The sequence below is a fragment of the Bos indicus x Bos taurus genome, chromosome 2, assembly GCF_003369695.1.
Source record: "Bos indicus x Bos taurus breed Angus x Brahman F1 hybrid chromosome 2, Bos_hybrid_MaternalHap_v2.0, whole genome shotgun sequence".
Taxonomy (NCBI): Eukaryota; Metazoa; Chordata; class Mammalia; order Artiodactyla; family Bovidae; genus Bos; species Bos indicus x Bos taurus.
Window position 1 is genome coordinate 36,237,556 of NC_040077.1, and position 21,480 is coordinate 36,259,035.

At 36.7% G+C, this 21,480-nt stretch overlaps 1 protein-coding gene across 1 annotated transcript in view; it reads left to right on the top strand.

Annotated features, from left to right (window-relative positions):
* PLA2R1 (phospholipase A2 receptor 1) overlaps positions 1–21,480 on the top strand; it is a 134,261-nt gene that overhangs the window by 101,778 nt on the left and 11,003 nt on the right. The window contains exons 18-24 of the mRNA XM_027559683.1: positions 4,076–4,140; positions 4,415–4,521; positions 6,191–6,330; positions 14,918–15,035; positions 15,713–15,843; positions 16,176–16,320; positions 19,589–19,827. Coding sequence (XP_027415484.1) covers positions 4,076–4,140; positions 4,415–4,521; positions 6,191–6,330; positions 14,918–15,035; positions 15,713–15,843; positions 16,176–16,320; positions 19,589–19,827 — 945 coding nt within the window. The remainder of the gene's footprint in view (positions 1–4,075; positions 4,141–4,414; positions 4,522–6,190; positions 6,331–14,917; positions 15,036–15,712; positions 15,844–16,175; positions 16,321–19,588; positions 19,828–21,480) is intronic.

A 21,480-nucleotide genomic window follows, 5' to 3' on the forward strand; every position in this document is an offset into this window, starting at 1 on the left:
CAATAGCCAAGATAGGAAAATAATCTAAATGTCCATCAACAGATAAATGGATAGAGATGTGTCATATATATACAGTGGAATATTAGTCATAAAAAGAATGAAACTTTGCCATTTGCAACAACATATGGACCAAGAGGGTATTGTGCTTCATGAAGTAAGTCAGAGAAAGATAAATACTGTGTGTTTTCACTTATATGTGGAATCTAAAAAATAAAACAAATGATGAATATAACAAAACAGAAACAAACTCATAGATACAGAAAATGAACTAGTTATCATCAGTGGGGAGAAGAAAAGGGGAGGGCAAGATAAGGGTAGAGGATTAAGAAGTATAACCTACTATGTATAAAATAAATAAGCTTCAAGGACATATTATACAGCACAGGGAAATATAGCCATTATTTTATAATAAATTTAGTGGGGTATAATCTGTAAAAAATTTTGAATGGCTATGTTATACACATGAAACTAATACAATATTGTAAATGAACTATACCTCAATTTTTTAATTAATTAAAAATAATATATAATCCCTCCCCAAATGACAGCTGCCAGCTCTGTCTCAGACATGAACAGTGAAGGACTTGGTTGATCCTTCCAGCAAAGCTTAGGTCTTTGGAGAACCTCTGTACCTTTCTCTGTTCACCTTTTCCTTAATTCACTCTCTCAGTCTTTGGTGGTTGGGAAGCCAGTGGGAATGGCAGAGTTAATACCTCTCATGGAATGGAATAGTAAAACCCCATGGGCTTAGCCATTTAAGAAGGCATAGCCAGTGCCATGATCTAGAGTTGAGGATTAGATCTAGTGATCCCAAACCAGACAAACCCTGTGGTGTCTTAGATGGTAAAAGTGTTACCCAGCCTATGACCAGGCTGATATGGAATGTTCTTTCAGTATTACAGGTGAGCAGCTGACTGATCCAACACCACAGTGTGCTACAGAAGGAAGCTATCAGAGAGTAAAGGATGGGGAGACACAGAATGGGGCAAGGGAGCCAAAGGGAATGGGTATCAACTTAGAGAAAAGAATGCCATATATTTCTAAAGCAGTTCTTCCTCCTGCATAATTTGTAGCTATTAGGCAATTTTTGTTCAAGATAGTGATAGTATTTATGGTGACCTACATTTCTTAGGTCAGTCCAGAAGTTCTGGATGAGGAACTAAACATGTAGAGGTCATACCACTCATTTTTGTGGCACACCCACCCTATAATTGAAGGAAGAATGCTGCTGCTGCTGCTGCTGCTGCTAAGTCGCTGCAGTCGTGTCCGACTCTGTGTGACCCCATAGACTGCAGCCCACCAGGCTCCCCCGTCCCTGGGATTCTCCAGGCAAGAACACTGGAGTGGGTTGCCATTTCCTTCTCCAATGCATGAAAGGGAAAAGTGAAAGTGAAGTCGCTCAGTCGTGTCCAACTCTTAGCGACCCCATGGACTGGAGCCCACCAGGCTCCTCCATCCATGGGATTTTCCAGGCAACAATACTGGAGTGGGGTGCCATTGCCTTCTCCAGCAGGAAGAATAGAAGTAATTAAATATTTTTAAAGTTACATATGCATTGTATACCTTCTCTACAAAGAATCAGTTCAGTTCAGTTCAGTTCAGTCGCTCAGTCATGTCCAACTCTTTGCGACCCCATGAATCACAGCATGCCAGGCCTCCCTGTCCATCACCATCTCCCGGAGTTCACTCAAACTACAAAGAATAGTAACTCAGAAATATGAAAGACAAAAATATCATTCTTTTGGGGAGTAGAAGAAGTAATAATTGAGAAAGAAAGCTGGATGCAGTTTTTTAAATGTCTGAAGCAGAATTTTTTTAGTAGAATGTTTCCATCCTGGAAAAGTGATGAGGCATAATTTCCTCTTTGACTAACAGAAGACCACAAGGGAATTTTTGAGAACAAATTTTTTGAGTCATCTTATTGGTCAGATCAATGCCAAAAAAATAAAAACCATGAGCACTTTATGAGTTGTTTGACATGAACTATATTGTTATGCTGTGTTGTGCAATAAATATTTGCACTTCAAAATTGCAATTTACTCTTATTTTTTCAATTTTATTTCAAAAAATTTCTGACAAAAATATATCACATCTATTAGTCATTGCCCCAAATCTGGTGTTTTAAATCCTTAAAATAATTTGGTTTTGCTATTTTTATGGAAACATTTTAAGAGATAACAGGTTGTTCTCCCTTATATTGCTTTGTAGATTAGTATATTGGATATTACTGTGGGTTATTTGTTTATGGTAAGTGTTCTTCCTATATAATACTATCTATAATGAATGCTTGTAACAAAGCATAATTGATATGATGAAGTCCATGGTTGTATAACATTTTTTATACAAAAGAATACTAGTATCTTTTATTGTTGTGGTTTTACACATAAACTGAAATTCACAACATCTATTTTTCACATTGAATTTTTTACTCTGAGTATCTTCTAACTTGACCTATGAAGTTCTGTCCCATGTCACAACAGGTTGTAATGTACCACGTGGAGGATTACCATGCTTTAATTGAGGTGGTAATAAATATGCCACTTAAGATGTGGTAGTTGTAATTTTTCTTTAGAGATCCTTAATTGGGGCAATGAACAATCAGACCATGATTTCCACTGTTGTTGCACACGAGACCTCTTTAGATTGAATGAAATGGTTGTGGTTCTCCCACTGAGTTCACAGCCAGTCTCCACGGACCCATTCCAAAGGCTGACAATAGGAGCCTAAATTTAGCATGTAAGAACATGTCCATGAAACAACACCTCAGGGAGCCAAAATTACAGTTGCTCCATCTTGCATTATTCACAAATTGCTGATATGGCAGACCGCCACACTGGTTAAGGAGTAAAAATACTCGTGTATAAATTAGAATGTTAGAGAGCTATTAGATTCTGTTGTATGATGACTTGAAATTCACATGGGAAAAAAAAATTTTTTTTAAATGCATCTCCAAGTCTTTACAGAAGAAACAAAAGTGAAAATTTAAATGTATAATGCCTTCAAATTAACAGGTTTTTAGCATAAAAAATTAAGTTACATTTCACACACAGCACACACACAATAAAGAATATTGATTTAGAGGCCTTAGAGAAATCCTTAATGCCGCTTCCTTTTTTATAGTTGAAGAGGGGATTTCAATTTCCTGGGTCATAAGCCCAGTATTACATCTGGTCTAATGTGTATACACACATGCACGTCTATGATGTTTCAAATTTATTCTTTATTGTACTGAGATCTATGTGATAAATAATGGCATAAATTAATAAAATATAGAAAGGATAAATTTCTAGTTGTCAAACACTGGAAATACTGCAGTATTCTTTTGTCCTATACCGTAGTTTCCTTTTGAATGGGGGAGAGTGCTAATACTTACAATCAGACTAATGCCTAAATTATGGACTTCCCTGGTGGCTCAGACAGTAAAGCGTCTGTCTACAATGTGGGAGACCTGGGTTTGAGCCCTGGGTTGGGAAGATCCCCTGGAGAAGGAAATGGCAATCCACTCCAGTACTATTGCCTGGAAAATCCCATGGACAGAGGAGCCTGGTAGGCTACAGTCTATGGGGTTGCAAAGAGGCGACTTCACTTTCACTAATGCCTAAAATATAAGTTCTTTTTACTATTGAGGTCTTTATGCCTCAAATTGTTTTTCAAGTAAGGTGGTTTTGCAGTACATTTTTATAAATCATTGAGAGAATAAGTCACTAAACTTTTAGTTTAAAAAGGAATTCACATTCTATTTCACTTTACAATATTACTTTATAAATCCCTACTATGAGAGTTAGAAAATTTATTTTCACATATATAAGAAACATTGTAACAAAGTTATATATGAAACTAAAATTACTTTAAATATTTGATTCCAATTTTATTCTATAATGAGGAGGGAGTAGTTTAGAATAATGAAGTTTCAGGTTTTCTCAAGATGCTTGGCCTTGGTGTACTTTTCTTTAAATAATTGGGTAAAATACTGAAGAATAGAAAGCTATTAACAGCAACCCCATTAATCTTAATAGTGTAAAGGGAAAACAAGTAGAATAAATGCTGACATTCTCTCTCTCTGTCTTTTAAATAGCTATCAAAGTATGGTGTAAATTGGTGGATTGGACTTCGAGAAGAAAGAGCCAGTGATGAATTTCGGTATGGACCTAGATTAATTTGCATTTAACCCTGGTTGACGGGTTTTTTATTTGCAGAGTGATTGGACTAGATCTTAGTGGTTAATGTGTTGAATAGCTTTCAAACATTATCTTTAACTTATAAATTTTCATTTCCCTAACTAAAGACATGAGTATTTTTTTTAATTTAATAAAATAATTATGCCTCCAGTCCATACCCCAGAACTCCAAAAATGGTGTTAGAGACTGAATGTGCAGAATGAGAGAAGACCTTTAATTTCTTAATTTTCTTGCAGTTGGAGAGATGGATCACCAGTAATATATCAGAACTGGGACAAAGGAAAAGAAAGATCTATGGGCCTTAATGAGAGCCAGAGGTGTGGCTTCATTTCATCCATAACAGGTTATTTTATTAATCCATTTTGGGGTTTATAATGCAAACATAATTTTCAGAAGACTCGAAGTCTCCTTTTAATTGCATTAATTCAGTGAGAAGGTTCTGTTTGGTTATTTTGCTTTTCAACTGCGTGTGTTTAATTTCATCAGTCTTAAGTTTTAAGTTTCCTATAGCTTGTTCCATACATTCATGTTCTTAAAAATAATTTACATCTAGATAAGTCCTTCATCTTGAACCAAAACTACCAAAAATGTGCCCACTGAAATGGGTCAAAAACTTGCCTAATACTATTCTCTATGAAACTTCAATATGGGCCCATTTAAAAAAATCTCTTTGTAGTATCCAGTGTATAATTGGCCAGAACTTTAACCTCTGAAAATTTTTTCCATTTAAGAAAAATTTTCCTTGAATTCAGTGTCTATTTTTTTACACATTTGGCCTTAATTGCTCCTTGCCTTAGAACACCAACTCCCTGTCAGTTGGATTTAGAGGTACATGTGTGTCTAAGATGGGTTTTTTTATTCTATGCATCAGTGCAGCGTTATTGGGGTTGATTGTCCACTCATATCCATTCCGCTTTCTATCCAATAAAAGGTAATGATGTTCCTAACAGATCCTCCCAAGTCAGGAGAAGTAAAAATATGGAAAGCAATCTCCGGCTTAAGGGCAACTACAGAGAAAGGAGAGGAGAAACCATGTTGTTAGTCAGCTCGCTTTTGCCAGCAGGTGTCACAACAGCCTACAGAAAGGCTGTTTGTGATTCTGGAAGAATAGCGGCTAATCTGAATTGAAAATAGCATTCCAGCCCCTCCTTCAAAATGCCAATATCTTTTTGGCTCATACCCCTCACACTAGAAAACAGAATCTTCCCTTGCAGTTTACATGCATCCTTGTCCTATTCTGGAACTTATGACTTGAATGCTAATGAAATATGTTCTATAACCTTTACTCTGAAAATAAAGATTTTCTAATTATTTTCTAAGAGACTGAGGACTTTGGGATACATCTTCCTGGAGGGCATGTCTCTAAAAGTGTGTGTTTTGTTCAAGGATCAGTGTTGAAAAGTGTTTCTTCATTGGAAGTTCCTGAGTTATTTTTTCTAAAATTTTTTTCTAAATTATTATATTTTTAAGAATTAGAGTAGAAATGATCATCTATTATTTTAGAATCTTTTCCCTCTTTTTACCTTGAAGTGGAATACTTTAAAACAAAGAATATTTATTTATCTTAATATTTCAAAAATTTATATTTTCTGGGTTTTATTAAAAATTTAGGAGATCTGGAAATAGCAGGCCCCCAGTCTCACATGGCAACAATTGATTAAAGCTTGCACTCTTAGTAAAACAAAAATATTACTCTACAAAAATATCCTTTGTTAAACAAGTCAAATGTTCTTAAAAATTTCAACAGTGCTGTGATTTCATTTCCAATATTTGTTTGCATTTTTCTTGCATTTGCAAAATCTCTACATTCTTAAATTAGAATTACTGATTTGGCATTTTGCTCAGTTAGCTCTTGTCACTGAGAACTCTATAGTTAGTAGTTAAATATAGTTCAATTTCCAGATTTAAAGAAGTATGGTAAACCAAAGCAGTCATAAAAAAAAATTGACCATTACAGAATTTCTACAGAGTCACCATTATTTCCGATTATTTCTAACCATTTTCTCCTCCAGGTCTCTGGGCGAGTGAAGAGTGTTCAATTTCTATGCCTAGCATCTGTAAGCGAAAAAAGGTTTGGGTCATAGAAAAAAAGAAAGATATTCCAAAACAACATGGAACATGTCCCAAAGGATGGTTATATTTTGACTATAAGGTAAACTTGTTTTCAAAAAGTTTCTTTTGTTTTTCTTTTGTAGATGTTAATTTTAGAATGTAATCAAAAGTGGGCCTGGCTTTGAAAAACCATGAGTTGTCCATTGGACCTGGAATTTTTCTGGTCACAATTTTCAAGGGATTTGAGAAGTTTTCTATTTAGGGACAGATCTCTTGAAATAAGAAGGTTTTGTCAAAAACAGCTTTGACACCACCCTTCATTTGTATACTCGGTTTTTGCTACTGACATTGTCATTCATTGTGCTGGATGACCATTTCATTTAGGTGTGATGTGAGTGCAAGCACATGTCTGTGTGTATCTAGGCCATGTTCCCAAATGAGCTGTCAACTCCAGAGGGCCCAGATTGTTTTCTTCTTTTGTGTCTTTCTGTCTGGAGCCCACATAGAGCACTACACGCCTTGTGAATTGACCCAGTAATAACGTAGCTCAGTCAACTTTGTCTTGAGCCTCATAAAGCTGGTGCTTCCATGAAGAATCAAATTTTTTTTTATTTTTTTAAGTGGCCAGGGGGATATTGTAAGCCAGATTTATTATTTCTGATACTGTCTCCAATTAAGGCTGAAACTTCCCCTCCATTCCTTGTTTTAAAATAAAATTACTTTATAGGCCTTAGGTGGAAGTAATTAAAATGTATCTCAAATTATAAATGTTTAACTCTTTGATAATTAAAAAGCTCAAACTGTGTCATAATTTCATATACTAATATGAAATTGCTCCTCCAACATGGGCAATTTTCAGTCTATATGTTTAGTTACATTGGCAGGGCATTCTCTCCCTTGCGATCTTCCTCTCATTGTTATGAGGTCATTTGTATTTAATACATATTTATTGAGCACATACATATTTGGGACTGATATTTTTAATTGTGGTAAAATTCACATAACATAGAATTTACCATCTTAATCATTTTTAGTGTTAAGTATATGCTTCCCTCATAGCTCAGTCAGTGAAGAATCTGCCTGCAATGCAAAAGACCTGGGTCGGGAAGACCCCTGGAGAAAGAAATGGCAATCCACTCCAGTATTCTTGCCTGGAAAACCCCATGGACAGAGAAGCCTGGCGGGCTACAGTCCGTGGGGTCGCAAGAGTCAGACACGACCTGGCGACTTAAACCATCACCATATGCACATTGCTGTGCAATGACTCTGCAGACCTTTTTCATCTTGTAAAACTGAAACTCTAAACCCATTAAACAACAGCCTCTCATTCTCCCTCTTCACAGCCCCTGGCAACCACTACTTTACCTTGTCTTTATTAATTTGACAGCTTCAGATACCAGATGTGAGTGGAATCATATAGTCCTTGTCCTTTTGAAACTGGCTTATTTCACTTAGAACAGTGTCCTCCAGGCTCACCCAATTGTAGCAAGTGTCAGAATTTCCTTTCTCTTGAAGACAGAATAATATTCCATTATATGTACATAACACATTTTATTTTTCCACTTATCCATCAATGGACATTTGAGTTTCTGCCACCTTGTAGCTGCTTCTGCTGGCAATTACATATATACATACATATATGTATGTGTGTCTGTTTATCTTGTTTTATTGAATTTTTAAAGTACACAGAACAGTTATGCCATCTTACATATGAGAAGACTGAGGCTAATAACATTGTGTAGGTTTTTTTTTAAACTTACAGCAAATAAGTCTCAGGCTGAGAATCAACCTCAGATTTTCTGACCCTGAGTATTGTCCCTTTCCTACAACTGCCACTTCATATAAGTACTTCAGTTCAGTTCAGTTCAGTTCAGTCACTCAGTCGTGTCCGACTCTTTGCGACCCCATGAATCGCAGCACGCCAGCCCTCCCTGTCCATCACCAACTCCCGGAGTTCACCCAGACTCATGTCCATCGAGTCAGTGATGCCATCCAGCCATCTCATCCTCTGTTGTTCCCTTCTCCTCCTGCCCCCAATCCCTCCCAGCATCAGAGTCTTTTCCAATGAGTCAACTCTTCGCATGAGGTGGCCAAAGTATTGGAGTTTCAGCTTTAGCATCATTCCTGCCAAAGAAATCCCAGGGCTGATCTCCTTCAGAATGGACTGGTTGGATCTCCTTGCAGTCCAAGGGACTCTCAAGAGTCTTCTCCAACACCACAGTTCAAAAGCATCAATTCTTCGGCACTCAGCTTTCTTCACAGTCCAACTCTCACATCCATACATGACACTGGAAAAACCATATAACTTATAACTTAAAACCATATAACTTAGCATAATGCTTTCAAGGTTCACCCCTGTTACAGCATGCATCAGAACTTCATTCCTTTTATGACTTAATATTCCATGCCACATTTTGTTTATCTATTCATTTGTTGATGGACTTCAGTTATTTCTACTTTTTAACTATTATGAATAAATCTGCTAGGAACATTGCCATACACAAGGATCTACTGGAGTAGATTGGACCTTGACTAGACGGACCTTTGGCAAAGGACCTGTTGGCAAAGTAATGTCTCTGCTTCTTAATATGCTGTCTAGGTTGGTCATAACTTTCCTTCCAAGGAGTAAGCGTCTTTTAATTTCATGGCTGCAATCACCATCTGCCGTGATTTTGGACCCCCCAAAAATAAAGTCTGACACTGTTTCCACTGTTTCCCCATCTATTTCCCATGAAGTGATGGGACCAGATGCCATCATCTTTGTTTTCTGAATGTTGAGCTTTAAGCCAACTTTTTCAGTCTCCTCTTTCACTTTCATCAAGAGGCTTTTTAGTTCCTCTTCACTTTCTGCCATAAGGGTGGTGTCATCTGCATATCTGAGGTTATTGATATTTCTCCCGGCAATCTTGATTCCAGCTTGTGTTTCTTCCAGTCCAGTGTTTCTCATGATGTACTCTGCATAGAAGTTAAACAAGCAGGGTGACAATATTCAGCCTTGACGTCCTCCTTTTCCTATTTGGAACCAGTCTTTTGTTTCATGTCCAGTTCTAACTGTGGCTTCCTGACCTGCATACAGGTTTCTCAAGAGGCAGGTGAGGTGGTCTGGGATTCCCATCTCTTTCGGAATTTTCCAGTTTATTGTGATCCACACAGTCAGAGGCTTTGGCATAGTCAATAAAGCAGAAGTAGACTGCCAACACTAGTCTAGTGTCATCTCACTGTCGTTTTGATTTGCATTTCCCTCATGACTAACGATGTTGGGCGTCTTCTCCTGTGCTTATTGACCATTTATATATTGTCTTTGAAAAATGTCTGTTCAACTCCTTTGCCCACTTTTTATTTGGGTTGTCTTTTCGTTATTGAGTTGTAGGAGATCTTTATATAATCTAGGTATAAGACCCTTATCAGATATATGTTTTGTAGGTATTTTCTCTCATTCTTTAGGTTGTCTTTTTACTTTATTGATAATGTCCTTTGATGTATACAAGTTTTTAATTTTAATGAAGTCCAATTTATCTAATTTTTTTTCTGTTGTTCATACTGTTGGTGTCATATCTAAGGATATGTTATTAAATCCAAGGTCACAAATATTTACCTTATGTTTTCTTCTAAAAGCTTTATAGTTTTAGCTTTTATATTTAGGTTTTAGTCCATTTTTAATTAATTCTTACACCTGAAACTTTTTTACAACTATTAAAACAAGTATATAGTAGAGTGCTCTGAAGGAAACCACCACAAAGGAATGCCTTTCTTGCCTCAAAGTCACATTTTTGATCCAGAGAGTGGGCAGTCCCAAAGCGTGAGTAAAACTCTTCTAGCTACTAATCATAATCCCTCCCATGTATAAATAAAGAATATTTTAAGGCAAATCATAACAAGTCATGTACTTGGCATTACAGAAATAATTCTTAGAAGCTTACAGTGGTAGTTTTTGGCCATTGTCCTTTTCCTAAACTCTCTTATCTACACAGATTAGCTCTATTCCATGTTTCCTTGAGTGTAAACATGAGGAATATATACACACACAGGCAAGGTACAGTAATGGTGCTGCAGACCCAGGGCAGAAAGAGTAACTGAATTTTTCCCTTGAAAGAACAGGAAGGTGCATGAGTAAAGCACAAACACAATCATGGGGGGAGAAGGGCTTTCTGAGGCTAACTGTGGAGCAGGATTAAAACACGCTCAGGGGCTATTTTTAATCTTTATTGATAACTAATAGCTAGATTAGTGGTTCATAGCTCTGATTAAATACTTAGAATCACCGGGTAAGCTTTCTAAAAATATCAAGGTGCAGGTGACATCCTAAAGATTCTGATTTAATTGATCTGCATGGATCCAGGCATTAGCATTTTTGGAAAGCTCCCTTGGTTATTCTAATGTGCAGCCAGATTTGCCCAGCAATGCAAAAGTTGTACAGTTGAGTCTTGGAACCATTCAGAGGATTTGATTACTAAGGATATGGTCACAGCAGGCTTGTTGAGAAGTGACCTGTTACAGGATGAGGTTTCAGGGTCCCCAGGTGTGTCTTCCCATCCACAGTGCCCTCCCCTGCATATCAATGGCTAAAATCCCGCCAGTAGAGTCTTATTCCTTTGCCTTAACAGTTTCTTTTACGTTTTTTTTTTTTGGGGGGGGGGGACTCTTTCTGAGGTTGCCTCATCAGTCACCTCCACTTTAGGATAAGTGGGTTTATAAGAACATTAGAAAAGCTGGAAATAGAATTAATGGTTGAGAGGAGTGCAAAGCCCAGTGGGGATAGTTCTGACTAACAAAAAAGCTACAGAAGGAAAATTGGGAGACAGCAATGACAGACATTACTCACTTCAGAGTTCTAAATAAACATCAATATGTTTCACTAAACTGCTTCTTGCTTGTCTGTTCCTAGGACTAATTCTTATTGGTTATTTCTAACGGGAAAAAATCCTGCCTGATTGACTATTCACTATTAATAGTTTCAAAACTGAGATAGCAGAAGTCGTGGCTTTTCTCATGCCTCATACATTATTTTCTTCATGTTTGATGATGTAAAAGAGGCTTGACCAGGGATTATCCCAGGAAGAGTGAGTCACGTAAGAAATTTGGCACAGCAGAGCTGTGTATAAGAGGAAGACATTCTTTGTGTGTATGTATGTATCAGATTAACTATTGTGCTTCTACTTAAATGTTTTATTCAAGGACCTGGATTTAGTGATGATGGCTGCTTTGTACCATCTCAGTTCAGTTCAGTTCAGTCGCTCAGTCGTGTCTGACTCTTTGTGACCCCACAGACTGCAGCATGCCAGGCTTCCCTGTCCATCACTAACTCCTGGAGCTAACTCAAACTCATGCCCATCGAGTCGGTGATGCCATCCAACCATCTCATTCTCTGTCATCCCCTTTTTCTCCCGCCTTCAATCTTTCCCAACATCAGGGTCTTTTCCAATGAGTCGGTTCTTCGCATCAGGAGGCCAAAATATTGGAGTTTCAGTTTCAGTATCAGTCCTTCCAATGAATATTGAAGACCATCTAGTTTTAGATTAGCCAGTGTTTTGTACCATCTAGTTTTAGATTAGCCAGTATTTCATTTCATGCATAGCATAGTTCTTTCTTTAAAGAAAATGCTCTCCTCTTTTAAATTATTCAGATTCTTAGCACTTTTTTCATTCATTCCATTTAACTGTGTTGCATATTGGCAACTCAGTGGTGAGAGAAAACAAATACAGTCCCTTCTCTCTTAGAGCTGATAGGCTAGAGGGGACAAAACATTAGTAAATTAATCAGGAAAATAACTCTAATTTACAACTTTGGCATATGTGATGGAGAGTTAGACAGTTCCATAGAAGTATATAACAGGAAGACCTGACTGAGGCAGTCAGAAGGTCAGGAAGCATCAAAAGTAAGGGAAACAACATGTGCTAAAGACCTGTGGTGAGAAGGAATGTGATATATTGAAGACAATAAAAGAAGCATAGAGAACTAGAATACAGAAAGTGAGACAAAAGAAGTAGGTAAGGGTGATATTGTGTTCGAGTTCCTGGTTTTATCCTAAGAGCAGTGGGAAACCCCAAAGCGTTTTAACCAAAGAGGGACATGATCAGGGAAAAGAATCATTCAGGCTGCAGTACCAAAACTAGACCCAAAAAAGGCAAGGATGAGGAAAGTAAGAGCCGTTAGGAGGATACTACAATAGTCCAGACAAGAAGTAAGTCCCTGAGGCTAAGATCATGGTGGGGCAGTGGGAATAGGAGACGGTGAAGGACTCAGAAATGGGATGTCCAGATGGTAGTACTGAAGGGGTGATGGAGGTGACTGAAGAGTCAGAAAATATCAGGTTTCAGACTCACATAAATGCATAACTGACTATGCTATTCAACATCAGTAAGAACACTGAAAAGGACCAAATTTGGGAGAAAGATCATCAATTCCATTTTCACATTTTGAACTGGAAATGACTGGAGACCAAAAAAAGATTTTTATATGCAAAACTCGTTTAGAATACAGTAAGGTATCCTTGCTGCTGCTAAGTCGCTTCAGTCGTATCCTTACTTCACATCAATAATCAGAGATGCATTAAACTTGATCACATTTTGCAAAGCAGTAAGTAAATAAACAATTTAAAATTAAGGGTGTTGTATTTCATCTTGCTACTTTGCTTTAATTATTAATGACACAATTTCAAAGTGTGTTAGTAAACATGTTATATTTTTAGATACAATGAAGCTGTGGTAATGGGAGGCTACACTCCCATAGTCAAGCTAGTCAAGCCTCAGTTGGCTGAAGCAAACAGGGCAGTGGTGAGGCTGGGTGGGAAGAGGGAGGGTATGTGTGTTTTCTGGAGAGCTTTATTGAGCTAAATGAACCAGTGAGGTTCACTGGTATTTATGAATGGTTCATTAGTGTGACTATCTGAACGCAAGGTGAATTCACATTAAATGATAAGACTTCCTAATAATTAGTATGTGGCACTCTTTGGAATTCATAATTAGAAGAAAGAGGCAGAATGAAAGGAAATAGATAAAAGGATAGTTGTTATAAAATTAAAATCCTTTAAAGCCAGTTCCATTTCTTTGTGAAGCAAACAGGTAAAGAGGATCAGAAAAAGTGAAAATGTATTTCCTGTCTTGGTTGGCAACTCAACTTCATGCTAGATCAGGCTTTCTGGTTTTTGTCCTAAGACAAAAGTGGGTAACCCCTGAAGGGTTTAAAGGGTGACATGTTCAGAACTGAGTTCTGAGAAGAATTACCTGAGCAGTATTGACATCAGGGTCTGGATAATTAATTCCTTGCTGTGGGACACTGACCAGTGCGTTATGGAATGTTTAGCAGCATCCCTGGTCTCTACTCACTAGATGTCAATAGCAACGCTCCCCACCCCCCAACCCTGTCTGAACCGTGACAACCAAAATGTTTCCAGACATTATCAAAATATAATCTAAGGAGCAAGTGGTTTTGTTTGAGAACCACTGGATTAAATCTAGAATCCTCAGAATGTCACTTTGCAATCATTTCAGGGTCTATTGGCTTTTATCTTGTTCCATAAATACTTGTTGAAGACCTTCTTAGTTGAGATGTTCAAAGAGGAGCAACATTTAGTCTCTGCTTTTTAAGTTCATGATGGTAGGGAAAGGATGAGGGACTGATACATTTAGATATTAAAGAAGGATGGGGTAGGATGCTCTCTCAAGTGCAGAGTGCCACGTTAACCTAGAATACTCTTGTAGCTGGGATTTTCTCAGTGGCAGATCTCACGCTCAGATTCGTCATTGACCAAGGATGGCTATGTTCGTTGATGAGAGAATAATCCACACGGAATATCTTTTGCAGAAAGTCTTTCCCGACTTCTCTGGAACTTTGCCTAAGGCTTTCTCTTCTATCTTTCTGCCTTCTCTCCTCTGATTCCAGATAGCTTGACTAACATGGTTCAACTTCACAGAGTTTAGTGAGGGGGTGCTTTTCTTCAACTTGCCTACTCTCCTAGCAGTTACCATTCCATACCTCTTGTTCCATAATGAGTAACTCCTGCCATGCCACAGACGTGATTCTCTCCTGAGTAACAGGCAGCTCTCACTGCCAAACCGCACAGCCTTCTTTTTGAGTTCCACTTGACACTGTTGTGCCCCTCCCTTCTGTTTCTCCTTCCTAGGCTTCCTTGGTCCTGCTCTTGCTTTTCTTCCCTTTGGCTCATTCTTTTCTTTTCCCGCTCTTCCTCACTGACTTTTGGACCACGTGGCTGACTCCAAGTATTTAGGGACTTTAAATACCTGATGTGGTCTGAGTCCCCAGGATTCCTCTCTCACTTAAAAGTGAGAGAGTGTATTTGTAAATAAAATCAAATGAACGCCACCAAAATAAATTTTTTTAGATGAAATCCTCCCCTGTAAACTCTGCAGTGAGGTTGGCTTCTTTTTAGAAGGAATGCTATTTTTCACTGAGCAGAAGACATTGTTCTGACATCCTGCATGACAAAACACATCGCTGTCTCTGAGGCCTCCTGATGCAAATACACAGAAGGCCTGACTCACCCTGAAAGCTGGTCCTCTTGGTTTCGCTTCCACACCTTTGGAGTAGCTGAAAAAAAAAAAAAAAGGGCCGCTTCTGTCCAAGAAAATCATAAAGAATCTTCAAAGCTGATTCTCGGTGTGTTTAGGAAACTTTTAATTCACTTAGAAAAATATGGAAATGAATGTTTTTTTGGGACATTTTTATAGTGCCTTTTGCTGAAAATCCCTGAAGGCCCAAGTGACTGGAAGAACTGGACATCTGCTCAAGATTTTTGTGTTGAAGAAGGGGGGACACTGGTTGCCATTGAAAATGAGGTGGAACAAGGTAGCGTACTCAATGTTCAATCAGGCAAAAATCGCCATTTTTACTGAAGTGTCTATTAAAACATTTCTCTGAAATACTAACCTTTCCAAACCAACATTTTAAGTATTATGTTGCTGGTGACACTAATTTTTCAGTGTGACCTATAAGGTTTATATCACGATATCTGTAAAAGTTAGTACACTGCATTGCTTAGGAACTGCTGATTTTTCAGAGCTTTTTGTCTCACCAGGAGTAATGGAAATAATAAAGACATACTTATGATCAGTATTTCAAAATAGCTAAAATAATCTGAGGTAAAGTCTATTATAATTGCATGGTATAATTTTTTAGATCCCTACAGACTTTTATTTGCTATTTAGGCAATAATTGTATACTTTAGTTTAAGTATAAGCGATTAGCCCTCCTTTGCTTAGAAAGACATTGAATGAACATTGAAAATTGTTTTGTTAATGATATGATGAAATTCCAGGTTTAGCCAGCTAATTTCTGTCAATTTAAGCTGAATAAAAATGAAAGAGACTGTATTACCTTAATAAGGACAAAGTAATGAATTCCTACAATTGATTAGTAATTAAGTTTTGCTGTCATTTAAATAAACTCATAGCTATAAACAGAATGTGATGATTATCCACATGGTTTATGTGTATTAAATTTGCTAATGTATTCTTATTTTTCAGCTTTCATTACCATGAATCTTTTTGGCCATACCACTAATGTGTGGATAGGGTTACAAGATGATGATTATGAAAAATGGCTAAATGGAAGGCCTGTGTCATATTCTAATTGGTCTCCATTTGATACAAAAAATGTAAGTTTTAAGAATTATTTTTTATCAGTCATTTTAGCAAGAGATCCTATTTGAGACTTGTTTACTGAAGTTTTATTTTTATTAGTTTGTTGTTAATATATTTTTAATAATGTAATTTCATATAATCTTCATGCATTCCATAGATGTAATTACTCATCACAATAATTATTTATTTATTTTGTGGGTTACAAAGTGATTCGTGAACAGGTTTATTAAATGCAAATAAAGGAATAATAGTGTTTGAATTTTTTAAATTATGTTCTTAATAAAAATGTCAGTGTTATAATAATGTTATATGTTACCATTTTTTTAAACATGTATTTTTTTTGAAGATTCCAAATCACAACACCACTGAAGTTCAAAAACGCATTCCTCTCTGTGGCTTGCTGTCAAATAATCCTAATTTTCATTTCACTGGAAAATGGTATTTTGAAGACTGTAGAGAAGGTTATGGGTTTGTTTGTGAAAAAATGCAGGGTAAGAAATATTTGCTTTTTTATTCCTTTCATTTCCATGGCCCACTCTTCTCTTCCACATTTGTTTACACACTGTATAAATGATAGTTTCATAGCTAACAGTGCCAACATTTATTCTTTGAGCTTTACACACATATGGTCACTTAATCTCTACTACCTCAGGGCTGCGCCCGCTAGTGGGGTTCTAAGGACTCCAGAGACCACTTGAGTGATGACCAAGTTTATGCATTCATTTTGGTCATTTAACAGGTTTTACTGCTTGCTGTAGGATTGTGTCTGTTCAGATTATTAAAAAGACATTGAAAAATTACTGCAAAAGAGTCAAGGAAATAAGCCAACTCAATACTTAATTCCTTTTTAGGAATCCTAAAATGGTATCTGTGGCTACACATGGCATACAGCACTTTTCTAAATCTGATTATCAGAACGCCCAATGACTTCCGGTATGAAATACCAGAGCTATAGTGCTACAAGTAGCCAGTGGGGACAGTGAACAATGGAGATGCACTCTAAGTGACCTTGAGTAGTAAAAATAACAATTAACAAGAGCTCACATCTCTTGCTTTTACCCAGTCCCAGGCTTCCCTAGAAGGCCATTGTCTGTGTCTAGAGCTGTGTGGAATTCTAGGCAGCTGAGGATATACATGCTTACTTGGAATATGAATTATACCTCTTAGTGTTACATACATGCGAACTCTTTGATGCTACTAAGTATCAACCATCCTCATAAAAGCAGTTTCAGGAAAACCCTATTTCCTAGTTCACAGTTATCACTTAAGAATAGTAGTGGTTAGGAACTGAAAGAAGATATCAGATCAGTTATAGGAAGAGTATTATGAGAAGAGCAGAGCCTTGTAGGAATAAAATAATATCAGTACATCATTACTTGCACACTTATGATGCACCTGAAACTGTGCCTTCGTTTTATAAGTATTATGCCATAAAATCCTCACAACAATGCTATGAAGTAGGTAAAAGGCTCCCCATTTTACAGATGAGGACCTTGAGGCTTAGGAAAAATAAGGAACATATTCAAGGTCTCTTGGTTAAATACAATGATTCTCTTCTATTCTAAGAATAGAATTGTTATATTTATTGTAGGAATAGAATCATTGTAACAATCAACATTAACAATAATGTTGATCTTTTCAGTACTCTCTGAACCACTTTCTCTCTTTGATATTTCTGGAACTAAGAATATACATGATTTTTTGGAGACAGTATAGAGCAGTGGTGGTGGAGTTCAAATACCACCTGGGTTCCTACCCCATCTCTGTAAATAAACTGTCAGTAAAGTTTGTCATCTTCTCCGAATCTTCATTTCTGCATCTGTAAAATGGAATAATAATTATCTCATGGACTTTACATATATACAATGTTTAGCAAGTTCCAGCATATGTTTAACAAACAGTTATTGTTTTCCTTATTACTATTTTTATTATATTACTATTCAACCACATTAAGTTCTTGTGGTCTACAAATTCTGGCTATCCAAATTCTGGCTTCTCTTCTTTATTTGTCATATGAATATGTGTTTGCCTTGGGTTTAGAACCCAAAGAGTTTGATTTGCTCAAAAAAATAAAGATACCTAAATGAAAAGAGAGACAAGGGCTAAATCAAGACCCCCAATTTTGAATTTGGTTTCCAGTGGACCTATCTTTCTCAGGGAAGCAGATGGCATATTGTAATGTTCAAAATCACTGATGTTTTGAAATGATGAAATCAATAACATAGTGAGAAATTCATATATGTGAAAATATAGGTGCATGACTTAGTGGGGAGAGTCAATTAAAATGGCATTAAGGCACACATACAAAGAATTTCAGGAACTTTAGTTTTAATAACTTATTACATTGCTACTTTGGTGTTATATTGGTTTTGTATAAATAACGTTTAGACTTGGTACATCAGCTGGTAAACAGACTTCTACAAAGAAAAACAGATGATGAAAGTGTGGTCCATCAAAATTTAGTTGGTAAAAAAAAAATTTAGTTGGTGAATAGATTTGTTTCACTTTGGTTTTACAATGGTTTTACAATATGTATTACTGCTACATTGAGGTAACAGTTTCGGGAAAAGTCAAATCCCCACTCTGCCCTTTTTATCTGGGAGAGTATGACAAGAATAGGAGAGGAGAGCAAGAAGTAGCATTTACTGAGTGCCTGCTGAGTTCCACATCCTACAGTAAGTGCTCTACATAAACATCTCCTCGAATTTTACCCTCATACTTCTAACAAAGGCTTTAGTAATCTCTCCCAGACCAGAAATTTGAAGTTTAGAGAGACTGACTAATTTGGCCGAGGTCTCTAAGCCATTCAGGGTCAGGTCTGCGATTGAGTCCTAGGTCTTCGGGTCTATCTACATCTCCCCATGTTCCTTTTCACCCCAAATGTGATAAAACCAGTATACAGAGAGAAATCCCAGCTACTTTAGATCAGACAGTTCAGAAATACCCTGTCTTTGTGTTCTAGAATTCCTAAATTTAGCCTGAATATAGTACAGAACAAAATGGCAAATGTGTGTATCAAAGAGGAAACATCTTTGTATAACACACGAGCTTGGTTTTCACTTGATCACAGCCACTCAGGAACACGAAGAACCAAGTATCATGTGTGGGAAAACCTAGTCTTTTCATTTATAAATCTTGACTCTGACAGGGGGTGACGTATTAATAATAATGGTTTATAAGAACTGTAATGTATTTCTAAACATTTATTAACTTATTTTTAACTTCTCTTTAGAAATTATATTAATATTAAACAGGATAGCAACTATCAGTCTCAAAAGTTTAATAGTGTTATATTTGAGAATATGCATTTGTAAGTTATGTCTGCAAGCAGTATTTGACTACATTATAGTTGTTAATATTCTCTTAGTAAATATTAAGCTCTGCCAGCAACAGAACTTAATATATGTATAAGGCTGAGTGTACCTACTAGAATTAAACCTGCCTAACAAGGTCACTATCAGTTTCACCAAAAAGTGGTCAGTTTGACAAGGGACTATCAAAAACAGGAAGTCTAGAAATGATTCAGTATATGTTTATATATGTTTAAAAACTCATTCATTAAATTTTCTAAGTGTTTTTGTCCTTTAGAGTCACCTATACTTACAGATACTGTCTTCATTTTGAAGTAGTCAATTCTGGGAAGAAAAACTCTGATGTTAACAATAGTATGAATCATTGTACTGGGATCCATGCTAAGCTTTGCCTCCCCTATTCTCATCCAGATGCTATAAATAATTTTTGTTTCTGTTCTTGTTCTAGATGCTTCTGGACACAGTATAAATACATCTGATATGTATCCAATCCCTAATACCTTAGAATATGGAAACAGAACTTACAAAATAATTAATGCAAATATGACTTGGTATACAGCACTAAAAACCTGCCTGATGCATGGAGCAGAACTGGCCAGCATTACAGACCAGTACCACCAGTCTTTCCTCACTGTTATCCTTAACCGGGTGGGATATGCCCACTGGATTGGACTGTTCACTGAAGATGTAGGTTTGCTAAAATCCCTTGTATGATTCTTGCATAATTAAGTTTCACATCTACCTCTTTAGTGAGATAGCCACTGACATTACCACAGAAAAACAGAGTCATGAAATAACAGTAAATGTAACATTTAAGTAATTGGATTATACAATAACTATTGACCAACCCTATGAACAATGGAGAAGCAAATGGCAACCCATTCCATTATTTTTTCCTGGAGAATTCCGTGGACAGAGCAGCCTGGCAGGCTATAGTCCATGGGGTCACAAAGTGTCGGACATGACTGAGCAGCTAATACTATGAGCATACAGTAAATATTGACCAACCTTATGAGCAGCATATGACTACAAAATAAAGGTGTCCCTTTTTAGAGTAAATAACTACTTGCCTAATTTCTGGAAATTAATACCCTTCAAAGGTTCTCTGAAGATGTCTGAGAAATTTCAGGATACCGCCTCATATGTGCACTAGAATACATCCTGAACTCAAACACCTGAAGTCGGGTAATTTGCTGCATTTAAAGAATCCCCAAGAAAAATGAATCATGCCTCCTGCCTAAAAATTTGGTCATTAATTAATTCAGTACTCCTTGTAATTTAACATGTATGTTATTTTTCCCCTCTAGTGATATGGTTTGGAAAATAATATTTTTTAAATGAAAGTGGTTACTCAAATAATGAAAAGTAAATCTATTCAATCCTGACCTCTAGTTCCACTCCTCAAAGTCAATCACTGTAAACAGTGTCTTGTGTGTCATTTACAAATTTTCTGTGTATGCACATATATATATATACATGTAATAGATTAAAAGGTATACTCTTTTTTAAATAAGTGAGCTCATACTATATATATACTGTCCTTAACCTTGCCTTTTTATTAATATAGGTTGTACAGCTTTCTGTGTCAGCTTATAAAAGTCTAATACAGTCTTTGAGACAGCAGCATATATTGATATGCCACAACTTATTGAACCATTCTTCTGTGAATGGACTTTTGGGTTCTTCCCAGTTCTCACAATTCCAAACAGGGCACAATAAATATCCTTGTACAAGTAGGATAAATCCCCAGAAATGAAGTTGCTAAGTACACTTTAAATTTTAACATGCAGTGGTACCAAATTGCCCTCCAAAAGCTTGAGACAATTTACATGCTAACAGCAGTATATGATAACACCTAGTTTTTTCACATCCTTGTCAACACTGGGTATGTCAAAATTTTAATCCTTGCCAGATAGCTGAAAGGATGGTATTTCATGGCTGTTTGTTGTATTTATTGTTGTTATTGTTGTTGTTTTCCTTATTGTATTTTTCTATTAGAGAATGTTTCAACTTTCTATAGGCAATTTTGCTTTATGGTCTCTGGATTCTTTTATCATACATGGAGATTCCGATGTTAAGAGCATAAACTACTTAGCCAAGTTTTCTTTGGCACTTTTATGTTTTCAACTACATGTGTGAACCTTTGTTGCTGTTGTTGTTTAGTTGCTAAGTCATATCTGACTCTTTTGCAACCCCATGGACTATGGCCCGCCAGGCTCCTCTGTCCATGGGATTTCCCATATAAGAATACCGTAGTGGGTTGTCATTTCCTTATCCAGGGGATCTTCCTGACCCGGGGACTGAACCTGTGGCTCAATCTTAAATTTATTTTGGTGGAAA